Source organism: Argentina anserina, chromosome 3 (genome assembly GCF_933775445.1).
Source record: "Argentina anserina chromosome 3, drPotAnse1.1, whole genome shotgun sequence".
Lineage (NCBI taxonomy): Eukaryota > Viridiplantae > Streptophyta > Magnoliopsida > Rosales > Rosaceae > Argentina > Argentina anserina.
In genome coordinates, this window is record NC_065874.1 from 17,032,409 (window position 1) to 17,047,575 (window position 15,167).

General features: G+C 37.8%; 2 protein-coding genes and 1 long non-coding RNA gene across 6 annotated transcripts; 2 read left to right on the forward strand and 1 right to left on the reverse strand.

Moving 5' to 3' along the window:
• The first annotated feature begins 2,211 nt into the window (after positions 1 to 2,211).
• LOC126789016 (uncharacterized) lies at positions 2,212 to 12,368 on the forward strand. Its single transcript, XR_007671460.1, has 3 exons — positions 2,212 to 2,523; positions 4,137 to 4,403; positions 12,354 to 12,368. It is a non-coding gene; the product is annotated as an uncharacterized LOC126789016 (long non-coding RNA).
• On the forward strand, positions 4,795 to 7,881 carry LOC126789015 (membrin-11). Its single transcript, XM_050515059.1, has 4 exons — positions 4,795 to 5,156; positions 5,253 to 5,373; positions 5,475 to 5,624; positions 7,474 to 7,881. Exons 1-4 carry the CDS (start codon positions 4,906 to 4,908, stop codon positions 7,633 to 7,635), a joined length of 684 nt encoding a protein of 227 aa, XP_050371016.1. The 5' UTR covers positions 4,795 to 4,905; the 3' UTR covers positions 7,636 to 7,881.
• On the reverse strand, positions 8,802 to 12,374 carry LOC126788983 (uncharacterized). 4 transcript variants are annotated; one of them, XM_050515025.1, is made up of 4 exons: positions 12,274 to 12,374; positions 10,998 to 11,403; positions 10,027 to 10,058; positions 8,802 to 9,934 (listed from the first exon to the last, which is right to left on the reverse strand). In XM_050515025.1, the coding sequence occupies exons 2-4, from the start codon at positions 11,323 to 11,325 to the stop codon at positions 8,984 to 8,986; spliced, it is 1,311 nt and encodes a 436-aa protein (XP_050370982.1). In that variant the 5' UTR covers positions 11,326 to 11,403; positions 12,274 to 12,374; the 3' UTR covers positions 8,802 to 8,983. The 4 variants fall into 4 exon arrangements, with proteins under 4 accessions (XP_050370982.1, XP_050370985.1, XP_050370984.1 ...); XM_050515028.1 differs by having other exon boundaries at positions 10,998 to 11,406; positions 12,274 to 12,354; XM_050515027.1 differs by having other exon boundaries at positions 12,068 to 12,341.
• Between the last annotated feature and the right edge of the window lie 2,793 nt (positions 12,375 to 15,167).

Here is a 15,167-nt window from a genome sequence, read left to right on the forward strand (position 1 = left end):
AGGAACTATATATAATGGTTGACCTTAATACGCAATATTCACTCTGTTAAAGAATTTGAACATTGTATTCATCTTACTTAAACATTATGGCAATTCGATCGTTGCTAATTTCTCTAAATAGCCCCACGACAACTGTAACCCTCATATCTTCGTATAAATACACAGAGTCATCGAGAAACGCAAATGGGAAGTACAAACATCAATTAACAAGATCCCTAGCTAATATATAGACAGAAATTAGTAGTAACTGTAAGCATGCTAGCCTTCTCCTCGATCAGCAAATAATTGTGAATATAAGAATCACGTCGATCATGGTGAAAGTAAAGTGAACTCTCAGATGATATATTAAAACCCGCAAGTCTCTCTTATGCAGCTTAGGAAATCGAAGAAGAAAGAGGAGTGGTGCTCGCCGATCTCAAAATTTGGAACTCTAGTGTAGAAACCCTAGGGAGAGCAAAAGCGAGAGAGCGAGGTAAGCATGATGAGAGATCGGGTTATCTAACAAAACTTTGTTTTTGTTTGGTTAGTTGATGGTCAGGCATGAAGAAAATTGGACAATTACTAATCTAACAACTCGAGCGTCAATTTGTATTCACATTGAAAAGGTTGAGCGAGGTTGTTCTTCTATGTGTAGAGCTCTGGAATAGACGTTGGCATTAGGGACTCTATTGGCTGTTCTGTGGCTGGTTCTAGCACCTTGAAGAGATTTAATTCTGTTTTAGAGGCAGAGGCAGGGGCAGTCGTCGAGGGTCTCTTCCTAGCAGCTTCTCTAAACTTCGATGAGATAATTGTTGAAGGGAATCTCGCGAAGTTATCACTGCCTTCTCTAATCTGGACGATGTTTCAAACTGGAAAATTGCCCCTATGATCAAGAATGCCGCCTCAGTTCTCCCCCGATTCTTGAAAGTCACTTGGAGCTGGGTTCCCCGCGAGTTGAACCGTTTCGCTGATTCTTCAGCCAAGATGGCTATAGCGAAGTTGTGCTCTTCGGAATGGAACGAAAGTCCCCCAACTTCTCTGATGGACGTACTAAAGTCGTATGGTTTACCTGACCCTCCTTAGTCTTTCTCTTTGAGTTGGCGTTTTGTTCGCTTTGTTCCTTCCGGTTTGTAGTTTAGTTTCTTTGGTTATCTTTTTTCTGTAGTGGCTTCTTCTAGGTTTGTAGCCTGGTTTGTTTCTTGTTTGTAGCTTCTCGGGCCTGTTGTGCTCTTTAATGGATTTCATATTGACAAAAAAAAAGAGAGTCGGATACTTGTTTATCTAGGGCTGGCATTAGGGCTGGGCTCGGTTCGGAATTTTGGTGAAACCGACTCAAAGTCCGAAATTTTCGGTTCGGGCCGGTTTTTAATTTTTTTTCGGGCGCAATATTGTCTTAACAAAAAAACTCAATATTTTTCTAGGTTTTGATGTAGTGAATTGAGATGAACTGATGAAGACATGAAGTGCTAAACAATCAAAATTAAGGGGGAGATCGAATAAGGGAGAGAAGAAGTGATGATGAGATGATGTGAGATGAATTGACAAACTGATGACAATAAGGTAAAGATTGAAATTACCAAATAAGTCTAGAATATGAGTTTGTAACTTTGTAGATTACTAAGTAATACTTAATGACTGAAGATTGAGTATGAGAGAGTGAAAGAAAATGAATAAGGGAGAAGATAAATGGAGTGAAAAATGAAAGAGGGAGGCGCATAATGAAAGAGAGAATGGATCGGGGCTTGGGTAGGGTTTAGGTTTAGGTTTTTTATACAGGTACATAAAACCAATAACATTGTGACATATGAAAGTGTTAGTAAAAATAGTTCGGTTTGAGTTTTCGGGCTGTAAAAAATAAAAAACCGAGACCAACCCGTCACTTGAAAATTGATTCAGTTTCTATCTGCTCCAAACCTGGCCCGACTCAAGTTTGATTGGTCCAATCAGTTCGGTTCTCAGCCTTTGGGCCGAACCGCCCACCCCTAGTTGGCATTTTCTCGTGAAAAAAAAAACCCAAGAGAAAATTGCGGTACGGTTGTGGTATACAATTACGTGGCAAACACAATTACGTGTTAAATTTTGAATGAAGTGTGTCTCGAAACCGCCACCTCTCAGGTGAGAGCTGGCCCTAAACCACTACACCAGACGGACCATTGGTAGTGTTTTACGCAGACATTATATTTAAACAGGCTTAGAGTTGTTTCAGTTGAATCGGTGCCTCCTCTCTTTCGTCGATTTCATTCCAGTTCATACTTCATGCCTTCTTCATTCTAACAACTCAGTTCATACCTTCTTCATTACCGTTCATCCATCTACCCATTTCAATTCAACCCCATCTCTCCTCAAAGCTCCAATCTTTAATTGCATCTGATCTCATTCGATTCCTTAACCCAGTGATCCCACCACAGAAGCACCAACGAATTTGGATCAAATTCCCAGTGATTCCACGATATCTACCTTTCGATTATTCACTACTACTACATCTCTAAAAACCTAATCCTAATTTACAGTCGCTGCGAATTCAAATCACTCTGAAATTTACAGGTGATTATTGTATATTGCTTCGTCGATTCTTGTTTCATTTCAATTTCTGCTTTTTTCTATTGTTGATTGAAAAGTAGATGTTGATTTGAGCTATTAAATCTTCTCGTTTTAGTTATCGGACCTTAAACAGTGTATTGTATTTGGATATGTGTGAATTTATTTTAATTCACAAATTTTTTTAGAAAGTTCACGGTCTCTTTAAAATGTTCATAGACTTTTATAAAATTGTCAAAACTACTGACTTCAACTACAGACTTTTGGCTGGTTTCTACAAGTTTCTATTGATTCATGAAATCCACCGAATTTATATTGATCGACTTATACTGATTTTTTATGACTCATAAAAAAATTAAAACTTTTGTTATTAGTTAAGAAAATAAGGAAATAAGGTATGAAACTAATTAATGTACCTACCATGTCTATTAATTACAAACTTACGGTTATGTTGCTTCACTGTCCACTGTTCTATGATAATTTACTTCACACACAGAGTGCGCCTTAAGTATCTAGGTTGGTATGGTTATCTAACGCTCTGTGAATGTTATTAAACGGGGACTTAATGCATGCTAATAAAATTTTCTATACAATAATTTTTATTGTTACATCCGACCAAAAATAAATTAAGAAAAATCATTCAAAACACACCAAACACTGAAATCGGGGAGCAGATAGAAGAGAAGATGAGAAAGTTTTTGGGCATGGTCTTGTAAATCGGTTCCCACAGCGACACCGTCCATGACGACAGTACTCAACGATAAATTTTATGGAGAGAGAGAGAGAGAGAGAACTGACTTCTTTTAAAATATATATATCAATAAATATATAAATCTCTTAATTTAATTAGTAAATAAACTTGATCTATAGTTTTCCCGGGGGGTATCACATTTATTCTAAGTAAATTTATTGGTTGTGTCTATTACAAAGAAATTAGAGAATGTCATTGTTTATAAGAGAGTAAGAGAAACCCTTTAAATTTAATATATATTTTTCTTATGTACTTCTTTCATCGTTATTGTTTTTATTGGTAGCATTGGACATGTGTCCACATTTGAGAATAAAGTTTTAATAAGAATAAAGATACAAGGTAAGAACATAGCATAAAGAAGAAGAAAATAATCAAAGGGTGAATAACCATATTGGGTTATAGAAAAAATAATTGGTAAAGAAAAGACAAAGAAAATAAAGAAAAATGATAGAGGATGAACATCAATCATTGAATAAAATGAGAAAGTCCATAGAAATTTCTATGAAAATATTTGATATAGAGGCTAGACAATTTTTAGACTTGTATGTGTATTTTACATTATAAAGCTCATGAGATTCCATGAGTTTATAATTCCATAATGAATGATATTTTAAATAACCACATACTTCTATTCATTTTAAAAAATCATGATTGAATACCCTAGACTCTCATAAATTTTATAATGACTTTTTAAAATTCTAATTGAATACATCTAGACTTGTATGGATAATTAAAATTCTAATTGAATACCTCTAGACTTTAAAAATCTATGGATTTCTTTAAAATTTCCACTAATTCCATATATAATAGACCGACTTAAGATTCAAAAAATATCCTCAAGTTTTTCATTTGAAACTCAGCGACTTAGGGTTGGAACTTGGAAGAGCTTACGAAGGGCATACCACGGTTACCGACCGATACCAACCAAGTTTTCGGTAACTGATCCCGAAGTGGTCGGCAGTGATTCTAAATTTTGTGATACCATCATACGTCGGTGGTTATGTGGTTTCTACAAATTGGGGTCGGTTTGGTACCGGACCCGGCCCTAGTTTTTCTATGCGTGAAGACCCAAAATCTGAATCACCCAAAAGCTTAATCTCATTTGGGGACGACTTGTAACACTTGTTTCTCGGAGGTACATTTCTCTCTTGTTATGGATTTTCTTTATAGATGCATGATTGATATGCAACTGACAATCGATTAGACTGAAAAAAAAACAATTTTCGATTGTTAAACATGTTTACAGTGAAGAGTGGTTTTGATTGATGCGTGAAAGCTAGTAATCACCAAAAGAAGCCAAATCGCCACTGTTCTGTAGATCCACAAACAACACTTGCATGAAGCCAACAGATCATTGTTACTGCAAATGGAGTTTGATCGAACTACCGTCAACCTGAATTATTAGTAACTTTTATTATTACTGTTGGTGAAAGTAGTATATACAGCGTGGCACATATGGATTGGATGCTTGATGTGTCCTCCTCTTCTTGTTTGCTACATTTAAGAGCTCTCTTCATTTCAAAGTCTCTCCTCTTTCACTCTTCAGATTCAATCTCTCTCCGATTCTTGTGAATTTCTCACTCATTTTTAAATCAATTGAAATCGAATTTCTGCAGAGTGAGAGAGAGTCGGTGGCAATGGCGGTGGAGAGAGGAGCAGGAGGAGGAGGGACGCTATCGGAGATACACCAGAGCGCGAAGAAGCTTCTGCTACGAACACGAGACGGCCTCGAAAGGCTGGAGAGGCTGGAGTACTCGAGCGGCATCGACTCGCCGGACCTCGCCATGTCGATCAGAAACGACCTCTCTCAGATCCAGTCTCTCTGCGCCGATATGGACCGTCTCTGGCGCTCCGTCGCCGCCAAGTCGCAGCGCGATATCTGGAAACGGTTAGGGTTTCGGTTCCGATTGATTCTAATTTAAATTTTCGTCAGAATTGTGGAATTGAGTTTTGGATTGTGATTGTGATTTTTTTTGGTGTGTAGTAAAGTGGAGCAAGTGGCAGAGGAGGCTGAATCGTTGAAGGAAGGTTTGGATAAGTACAATTTGAGAAAGCAGAGGAAGATCTGTGAAGCCAAAGAGCGGGCTGAGCTGCTTGGAAGAGCTGTAAGGAGTTTTGGGCATGGTTTTGTTAGTGTTTTGTTTTGCTTCCTAGTGTTTAATGTTGATTATCACATTTTCGGATGCCAATTTTTGTTGTGGTGTAGAATGGAGAGTCGTCTCATGTTATTAGAGTGTTTGATGAGGAGGCACAAGCAATGCAGTCGGCTCGGAATTCGTCTCGCATGCTTCATGAAGCTACCTCGGTCGGGGAAGCTATTCTGTCCAAGTATGCAGGGCAGAGGGAACACATAAAGGTATGATTCTTATAGGCTTACTGCTGTGCACCTTGGTTTTCTGTAATGTATGGTGATTTGTATCTGTGATTGTTTGAACATAATTAATGAGCGAGTTGCAGTTTCTCATAGCTATCTGTGATATTGCTTGTGTATGTAGTAGCCACTCGGGGTATGTGTAGTAACTTCTAAGTTAAGCATCACTGTCATGAGTATATGCGGGTAATATAGGTGATAGGAAGGGGTCACTCATTTTAAAAGAGTATATGTGGTGATGCAGGAGAGAGAGTAGTTTAAGAAAGAAAGAGAGATTTAGAAGGGAAAAGTAGAATGAGAGAGGTTAGGAAAGAGAAACCAAGGCACAGCCTTGAATATGATTTTCAATTCATTATAATCTGCTTTGAAAGTACACAACATAACTATACTTAAAAACTACAAAGACAATTCGTAGACTTCTAGAATACCATTAGACTATAACTGCTCAAACTTATTGATAGTAAGACATTAATAGACTCATAATTATTCTTGTAACAGAAAATTAACCTAACAAGACCCTTAAACAACCATGGAGACTTTCCTCTGGACTAGAAGAGGTTGGGATTAGTTTTAGGCTTCCAAACAGGATATTTCTTTTCCGGTCAACCAAAGGCTGCTTCATCATGTGGCCTCTGTAGAAGGGGATTTCTGTAGATTCTATAATCGTCCAGTTTCTCGTTCCCTCTCCTGCCCTCCAATTTCATATTAGATTGGTCACTAGCAGACCTTGAAAGAAACATAAACAGAAAGGAATGAATCCCAGTTACTTCTATGGTATGTTTTTTTTAAATTATTCACAGGTTAGGAATTCTGGGTAATAATTCATTCTCATTAAATTTGTTCTCCAAGTGAGTGAGGTTGCAGAAGAGGACGTGGGAATAAAGGCTGCGTTTCAAAGGATTTAATGTTTAGATCTCGAATAGTGAGTGTTGGGCTGATGAATTTTTTGTTCATGTTTTCTGCAATCGTATTTTGAAGTTATGGAAGTTTGATTACTGATTCCTGCATCTGGTGATATTCTTTTTTTTATTTGGATATCTATTTGTTCTATTTCTTAATAATATTTGAGAGTAAAACTAAATTCTCAATAAGTTTTATGTGTCCTTGTTTGATTAGTTCTTGGCTAATAGCAAAACAATGAGCTAGCTATTTGGTGTTGAAATTTCTGCGCTTGAATTGTTATCAGTTTTGGGATTAAATTTCTGGGTTTGATACTCGTGTGTCTTCTCGTCTGTTGGCATTGTTTTCTCTGATTATTCTGAGTTCTTCAGTTCAAGTCTTTAGTACATAAGCGAAAAGAGTGCTAAACACGAGGGAGGTCTAATGTAAAAATAAGCTAGGCTTGAGGAATGTAGGCTTCCAATAGAAATTAAACCCGAGTACAATAGTACCATATAGCAAACACCTTTAAGGGAACTAAGTAGTGTCAGGGACCCCGAGCACAGTTATACATTAATGATGGACAGACCTAAAGAAGGTCTGACAAGCCTGTTATAGGATAGAAGATATGATGAACATTAGACAATAGAATTCAGGAGTCTAAATTCCTTCATCTTCAGCACTTTGATGTAGGATGATTGTTGAAATTTAGGACTTGTCCAAAATAGTATTTCACTGGACCTAAACTAGCTTTCTTGCCGTAACCAAGTTTTATTTATTACTTCTATCACTGCAGAATGAATTCTGAGACAATTTAATGGAACATGATTGAGGGAACTAAGGATTCAAAGATTCTATAATACACCATTTAGCACTGTTTTTTTATCATGATTGTTGGTACTATTGTTAAATACCTCAACACCTTTTTTTCAATCATTATTTGTCTTGTTTTCAGAGAGCTCAACGGAAAGCACTCGATATTCTTAACACAGTAGGTCTGTCCAACTCCGTACTGAAGCTTATCGAGAGGCGGCATCATGTAGATCGGTGGATTAAATATGCAGGCATGATTTTGACAGTCGTTATTGTGTTTTTCTTTTGGAGGTGGACACGATGATATATGCTCTCTGTCATGGTATTTGGTTCTACTTCTGGAAACAGGAAATTTTCTTGTGATTTGGTCGATGGAAAAAAGGCTAACAATCACTGTACATGCACTATTTTAGAAGACAGACATAATACAGCGTAGCTTTCTACCTTTTCTTTGATTTTGTCAGCTTTCTTGATATGGAATCATGGATGGTTGTAATCATGCTCTTTGTTACAAAAATGTTACAGATCCAACTCATCCAAGCATATCACTCGCCTGAGTGAGCCAACTCGGTCGCTGAAAATTGTCTGTCCAGTGCCAAAATGTAATGTTCTTTGTAATTTTGGTTCCATCTCTACATTAGTAAAATTTTCATCTGGTCTTTAGGCCATTGTTGCTAGTAATACATGGCGTTTAGGCCATCTTGCCCACTTCATAATGAGCACATCTCTTATAAATTTCTTTGGTGTCAAAAGACAATTATAGAGAGGATCCAAGTACAATTATTCTGAGGAAACACACGGGATTAATAACCAGATTCAAGTCAAGGAACTTCCCCTCTTTAAAACATCTATCCTCCCTCCGCCACTTCTTCTCCTTCAATTGGTAGACTATTCAGACTATTGTCATCCTCTCCCTCCAAATCACATCAATTTTTCAAAGGTTCAGTTCAAGATCATATTGGAGCTCTTGCTTTGTCTTTCGAGATCATCTTGCTTGCCCTTTTTTGGCTTCCACAAAACGACTCGGTACCTGCTCTGATGTCCTAATGCTGAAGTTTCTGCTCTCTGAGCGAATTTGTTAGCTCTTTTGATCCATGGCTTCTGGATTAGTGTTGTGGAGGGAATAAAACTGCTCATGGATTGTCTTAAGGGTCTTGAACTCTTGATCGTCGACCTGGGAGAGTACCATGCCATTCTTAATCGAGCTTCCCTCATGGGAGTCTCTTCCTTCACTCGTACTGTAAATACTGGTCACTACTTGGGCAATGCAAGTTCGGCCTTCCATTTTGACATGTAACAACCACCAGAGGCTTTCCTGTGTAACCTTTTTCACTTGTTCGAAAAAATTTGAGGAAGTTCATTGTTCAATTGATGATTTTAGCAAAACTTTATACTTGAGGTCTCACTGGATCATCTTTCTGAGACTCTTGCTGACGATATAGAATGATGAAACTGGCAATTCCTGAGCTGGATAAATACATGATCATAAGACATAAAGATCATGAAAATCAGTGGAAAAAGGAAATTATGAAGATACTGTACTTATTGCTTAAGCTGGTATACATTTTCGAGAACAATCCTAAACTGATGGTGTAACATCTAATTGAACAGCTGCTTGCCTCTAATTCTTACAAGCTGGGAGTGGGTGGCACTCAGTCTTTACGATACCTGGCCCAAAACCCCTTCTTCCTAGCTGAATCGTTTTCAGAAAGTGACCCGCTCCACTTGGATCCAAGTGAAAAGTGTCGTTTCAAGAAAGGCTTTGTAGAGTTCCTTGAACTGGAACTGGGTTCTACCTTGGCTAGAACTTTTCCTTTTCTATCAGTGTTCTGATTATCAAAAACATCATATTCACCATCGAGGTAGCTATCAACAACTCTATTTTTGGATATCTTGTGGTTTCTTGCCTTCTCTGATTCTGACCTCATCGCCTTTCTTGCAATCTTCCAAACTTGCTTCTCTCCAACCATACAAATTGGGCAAAGCGGGTCATACCTATTGATCTCCAATGTCATAGTCTCCAAGCACTCAGCATGGTAGACATGTCCACAAACCAACACAGCCGCCACAGAGATGTCACTGCTGGCAATGATTTTCTGGATGCTCCATGAAGTTCTCTCAGTTAGGAGCTTTGAGCAGACTCCACAAGACTGCATATCTACAGAAGGAGAACATGAGAACCTGCTGCTACATCCACTGAGCTTTCCATGCATAGAACCGAAGCGCTCACTGTCAAAAGACCACCTTTCCCTTCGAGAGGAAGCCACAAGCTCAGAGAAGGTGCGCATAGACCACCCATCAGATGACCCAGCTTGGGATCCAGTTGCCAAGTCATTGCTGCAAGTAGAGAGTACAAAAGATTGTCTTCCTTCAGATATTGAATTGTCATTTGGAGATTTCAAACCCAATATTCGACTGTCAGAAATCTGTCTCAGTAACTGATGTCCTGGTGAACGACGGGCCCGTCTTGATGGGGTAGAGTTGGAGAAAAGTGGATAACTGGGAGCAGGAGATGGTTCTGCAGTTGGTATTGAAACAGTTTTGGGCGAAGGATTTAGCGCAGCTGAATCTTCAATTCCTGGTGATTCTGCCAAATTTTTAACCTGAAATCCAATTGAAAAGAGGTTAACAAATAATGATAAAGGGTACAAGGCAAGAGCATAACAAGTGCAATTTTGATTTGGGTCAAACTCACATCTGGAGAATAATTGCTCATCATGGATAGATCTGCACAAAGCATGAACCTTTCTCAGTAAATACAGAAACAATGGGCACAACAAATAAATAGCTTCCCACGATAAATTATAATCACTTAGTAGTAGTATCCCGGTATCCCCAAAGTGTTTGGGACAAGGGTGTGTGCATCAAAAAATTACTTATAAGCATCCTCAGACCTAAGCTGATCAGAACTTATTTGACACAATTATCTGTTTCCATTAAGCAAATGGTTGGGAAGTAAGAAAATACAAGCACCAATGATCTTATTAAAGTTATATGATGTGTGCAACAAGACAGGGTGAGACTTCAATGGTAACATATTAATCATATCAAACATCAATAGAACAATAGTTTGTATTCTTCCAGAAGCAAATGCACATTTGGAACTCCATTTTTGAACTACAACATGTCATTATGACTTTACAGTAACAGTATTGGAGATCTGCTCATTCCAAACCTCAAGTTTTACACCATGTCAAACCCACACAAAACATACTACATGAAGCATTTTGGTAATCAGCACCGAGCATTATGCTGTTACAGGACTGTGCAACAGACCTATATCCGTTATCTTCCAATAGATATAGTGGGTCACAAGTTGACATATCCATTTCTATTATTTTATAGGAACTTCAAATTATGAGCAAAATTGACCTGGAGTTTGATTTGTATAGAAAACCAATCAAGAAAGTTTGTAAATCATTTACCGTTATCAGATATCCTACCCACATTTATGATGTTTTCATATATTTTTTATTATTAAAGCGAATTTTCTATTGTGGCACTTCATAAACCCAAGAGTAAGAAGCCATTGTATATGCTCATTCCTATCAACTTTTTGTAAACTAATCTAAACAAAATAGCACAAATTGTTCACTTTCATAATAAAATCATATAAGTAAACTACAGATTCCAAGAGTTGATATGATATTGAAATAAAATGATCACCTGAAGATGGAGTCCTCAGACTTGTACAAATACCACCATGAACAGGGGACTTTTGGGAGATAGGTGTACCGAAATTCTCCAGTGGGCTTCCAAGATCAGAAAAATTGCCTCTTTCAGAACTCAATGCCCCTTTTAACTCCATGCTAGCAGTCCTACTAGTTCCACGAGAAGCTCGATATGAAGTATCAATTTCACCGGCAACACGCCTTCGATTATCATATCGGAAACTCCATGATGGTGAATATAAGGCATTCCTGCGCAATGTTTCATTCCTAGTTCTGTTTGGGTGAGATCTCTCCCTTGCAGCAACACAACAAGCTGATCCCATGATTGCTCAGTTACTGAAAGGTCTATTGCAGTAAACTCCACTATAATTATACACAGTACAGACACAAGTCCAGCCTTCCTGCTATGGTTAAAAAAACTAAGAAAATCAAATTTGAAGGTCGAAAAAAACACAAATAGAGTGAAACTGCATGTTAGCAAGGCGAAAAACAAGAAGATCACATTCAACTGAAAAACACTGAACTAAAAAAATTCTTAAGACACTACCTCAAATCATTTATTTATCAGTAAACTAAACTCCCTTAAGTAACAGAGACAGAGAAGAAATCAATCAGTAATTCACTATGCTTTCTGAGGTAAAACTCCTTCAGGGCCCTTATATATACGCCAATAAAAAAAAAGAGCAAACCTTGAAACTTGTAAGATAAAAATTGCAAATAAACTGCAAGCCTATTTTGCACATCACACTCGTGCTTTCTACTAAAAAATCTTCTTTTATATACTTGCTTTAGTCTTTATATCATAAATTCATACAGTAACACAGTAACAATGAGGTAGACTTGAACACTTGAACATCCAATTAAGCGTCAAACCCCAATGCCCCAATACATTAGTTTCAATCTCAATAACAAAACCCAAGGAAACCGTATTGAAACCCCAAAAGCATAAAGATTAAAACCTCAATCTGGATAAAGAAAAATGATAACCTAATCAAAGTAACAACGAACCTATTTCACATTCAAACAACACAATCTTCATATATAAAAATGGCTAAAGGTTCTTACCAATCAGAGAAATGAAAGCTAATTAAAAGCTCAAGTACTGAAATAAGAAAGCAGGAAACGTAAACAAGCAGCGGAAAGCTGAATTAGAGATCTCAAATCAAAAAATGCCCAGAAGAAATTGCAGAAATAAGAACCCTAGGTTTTGAGAGTGATCGGAGTAAAGGGAATAGGTAAATTGAAGAAGCGGAAGTAATGGGGGCGTTTACCTAGTGGAGAGATTTAGGGTTTTCAGAGGCGAGAGAGGAAGCTCTTCATCTTGGTACAACGGAGAGAGACAGAGAGAGAGAGTGAGAGAGAGAGAGAGAGAGAGATAAGCGGTGTGAGAATAAGCGGTGTGAGAATTAACGGAGCGGTGTGAGAAAGAAAGGGGGTCTGATTTAGCGGCACAAACGGACGACGATTTTTGTTGACGGAGTGTGGTGAGTGCGAACGCATGGGGAATTGTGCCACATGTCACTTCATTTCATATATAAGGGTTTTCAGGCATGCGTCATCATTTAGTTTGCAGATCCAAAAAGCTCATAGAAACCCTCAAGTCTGATGAGCTTTTACCCGGTCCGCAAGAAAATCCGTCAAAACCTGTTTCCGTGAATAGAGGGTCGGGCTTACTTTAGAGGAGTGAAACTCGGCCCAACCCGTGGGCCCGGCCCACAAAATCCGCCAAGAAATAAAATATTATACATGCATATAATATATTATACATATATCAATTATGTCACTCCGTTCGGTCATTATGAATCGAATGTAATGTCATTTGGTCTTAAAAACGCTTCAAGTGAATTCCAAAACATAATGAATGATATCTTTAATCCTGATAATCATTTTCCATTGTTTATATTGATGATGTTCTCATTTTCTCCCAACAATTGATCAACATTGGAAACAGCTACACCAGTCCATTATAAAAAACAACGGCCTAGTTGTTTTTGCTTCAAAAATCAAATTATTCTAGTCAAATATAAGATTTTTAGGCTTCAATATCCATAACCTCCAAATTAACCCCATAAGTAGAGTTATTCAATTCACAAATAAATTATCAGATGAAATATTGGACAAAAATCAATTACAAAGATTTCTGGAATCATTAAATTATGTAGCAGATTTTATCAAAACTTGAGAAAGAAATGCAAACCTTTATTTGATATATTACAAACGAATCCTCCTCCTTGGACTAATGTCCACACCTCTTTAATTAAAGAAATCAAGACTCACATTAAAACATTACCATGTCTTGGAATCTCACTCCTTGATGCTTTTAAAATAGTCGAATAGATGCCTCATAAGTAGGCTATAGTATTCTAAAACAACAAATGTCTCCTAGTCATCCTGAACAGATTGTTCGTTTTCATTTTGGAGTTTGGAATTCAACCCAATCAAATTACAATACCATCAAAAGCACAAATGATGTTTGGCAAAAAGATATCTAAAACATTGCTAGTAAACAAATTTTTGCCCGATGGCAAGTAATTTTAAGCATTTTTTATTTTGAAATTGCATTCATCAAAGGCAATGACAATCGCATCCCAGATTTTCTAACCATAGAATTTTTACAGGGTTCTCCATCATGTGGTCCAACATCCAACTCGCAGAGAAATACCGGGAAATAAATAGTCAACCTTGAAACACTTTCCCTATCCAAAACAGAAGCCCCTGAGTCATCCCACAGTCAAGTCCCTCATGTAGGTCATTCCCTCCTGCCAATTAACAACAAATACAGTCCACTGGGTACTACCCTCAGTCCTTCCAAACCAAATTACCAATCAGCACTAGTCAATTCATATGACCCTTTAAAGGGTGATTCCTCCATTAAGCCCCCAACATTTGTCAACAATAAGAAGTCATCTCCTTATCAACCAAGGGCAGTTGATTTCTGCTTTTTTCTTGAACCATCTTTGAGTCATCTAAAATTACCTGTTTCCTTAGCAAATGTCTTTTTTGGCCCAAATACTCATTATCCTTTTTGTAAACCCTTAACATTTTGAAACAATTCTATACAGTTCTCAATATGTTACGACCCGAATCTTTTTGCCTCTTTCCCATATTGAGCGTCATACCAAGTATAGCGACTCTAAAAGTTGACTTTTCGATGCATAAGTTTTTCGGGAAAACTTCCTTCACTAAAGTTGTATGGCTCATCGATACAAATTCGTGGACATATGACACACCTCAATCGGAGTTCGTATGAAGAAGTTACGAATCGAAAAAGGTATTTGGGTATTTTTGGAAAATAGTATAAATATGGGCATTAAAGAGAAAAAGGGGGAGAAAAATCAGAAAAAAAAAAAGACAAAAAACCCAGATTTTGTTCCTCCTAAGTAGTCGACTTTGGGCCGCCGGATCTGCGCCGTCCAGCCACAATAGACAGTGCACTGGTCCCGTTTGAAAGGTTGTTACATCCCCTGTCGATTGGTGGCAGTGCGGTGAAGCCCGGAAGGTCCCATGAAAGTGCACAGTTTCGATGATCTTCTCTTTGCCGGAACTCTCCCCTTCGGCTACCAATCGATGAGATTCTTGTCTCATTTTGAAGGTCTCCTTCCATACTACAAACCCTCCAAAGGATTTAACCCAAATCGTTTTGTGCTAGGAGAATCGAAGAAAAGAAATTCTAAGGTTTGAATTGGGGCTTTTCGGTTTTTGTTAAATTGAAGTATTTAGGCTCGGATTTGGACTTTGTGGTGAACTAGAAAGTTCTTAAGAATGTCATTTAGATTGTGGTGGTAAAATTTGGTGGTCATTGGTAGTGGTCGGATTACGGGCGGCCAGCCGCCACTTCCGGCGGCGCTAGGGGCGGCTACCGCCGTGCCGGAGTTGTTTTCGACGGCTTTGGAGTCGTTTGATGGATGTGAGTAGTGTTGGATTTTGTATAGAATTTTTTTAAGGAGTTTTGAGGTGGAATACGCGATTAATTCCCCAAATTAATCATAAAAGAAATGAGATCTCAATCATTAAAATTGAGCACCCTCGGTTTTATGATCCTAGAATATTTTGGGGAGTATACGGAAGTCGTTGGTGAAGTTATTGAATTTTCGGTTGAAGTTAGAACGATATAGGTTCGGTTGATATTTTACGAATTATATAATTTAATTCTAAATGTGTCCTT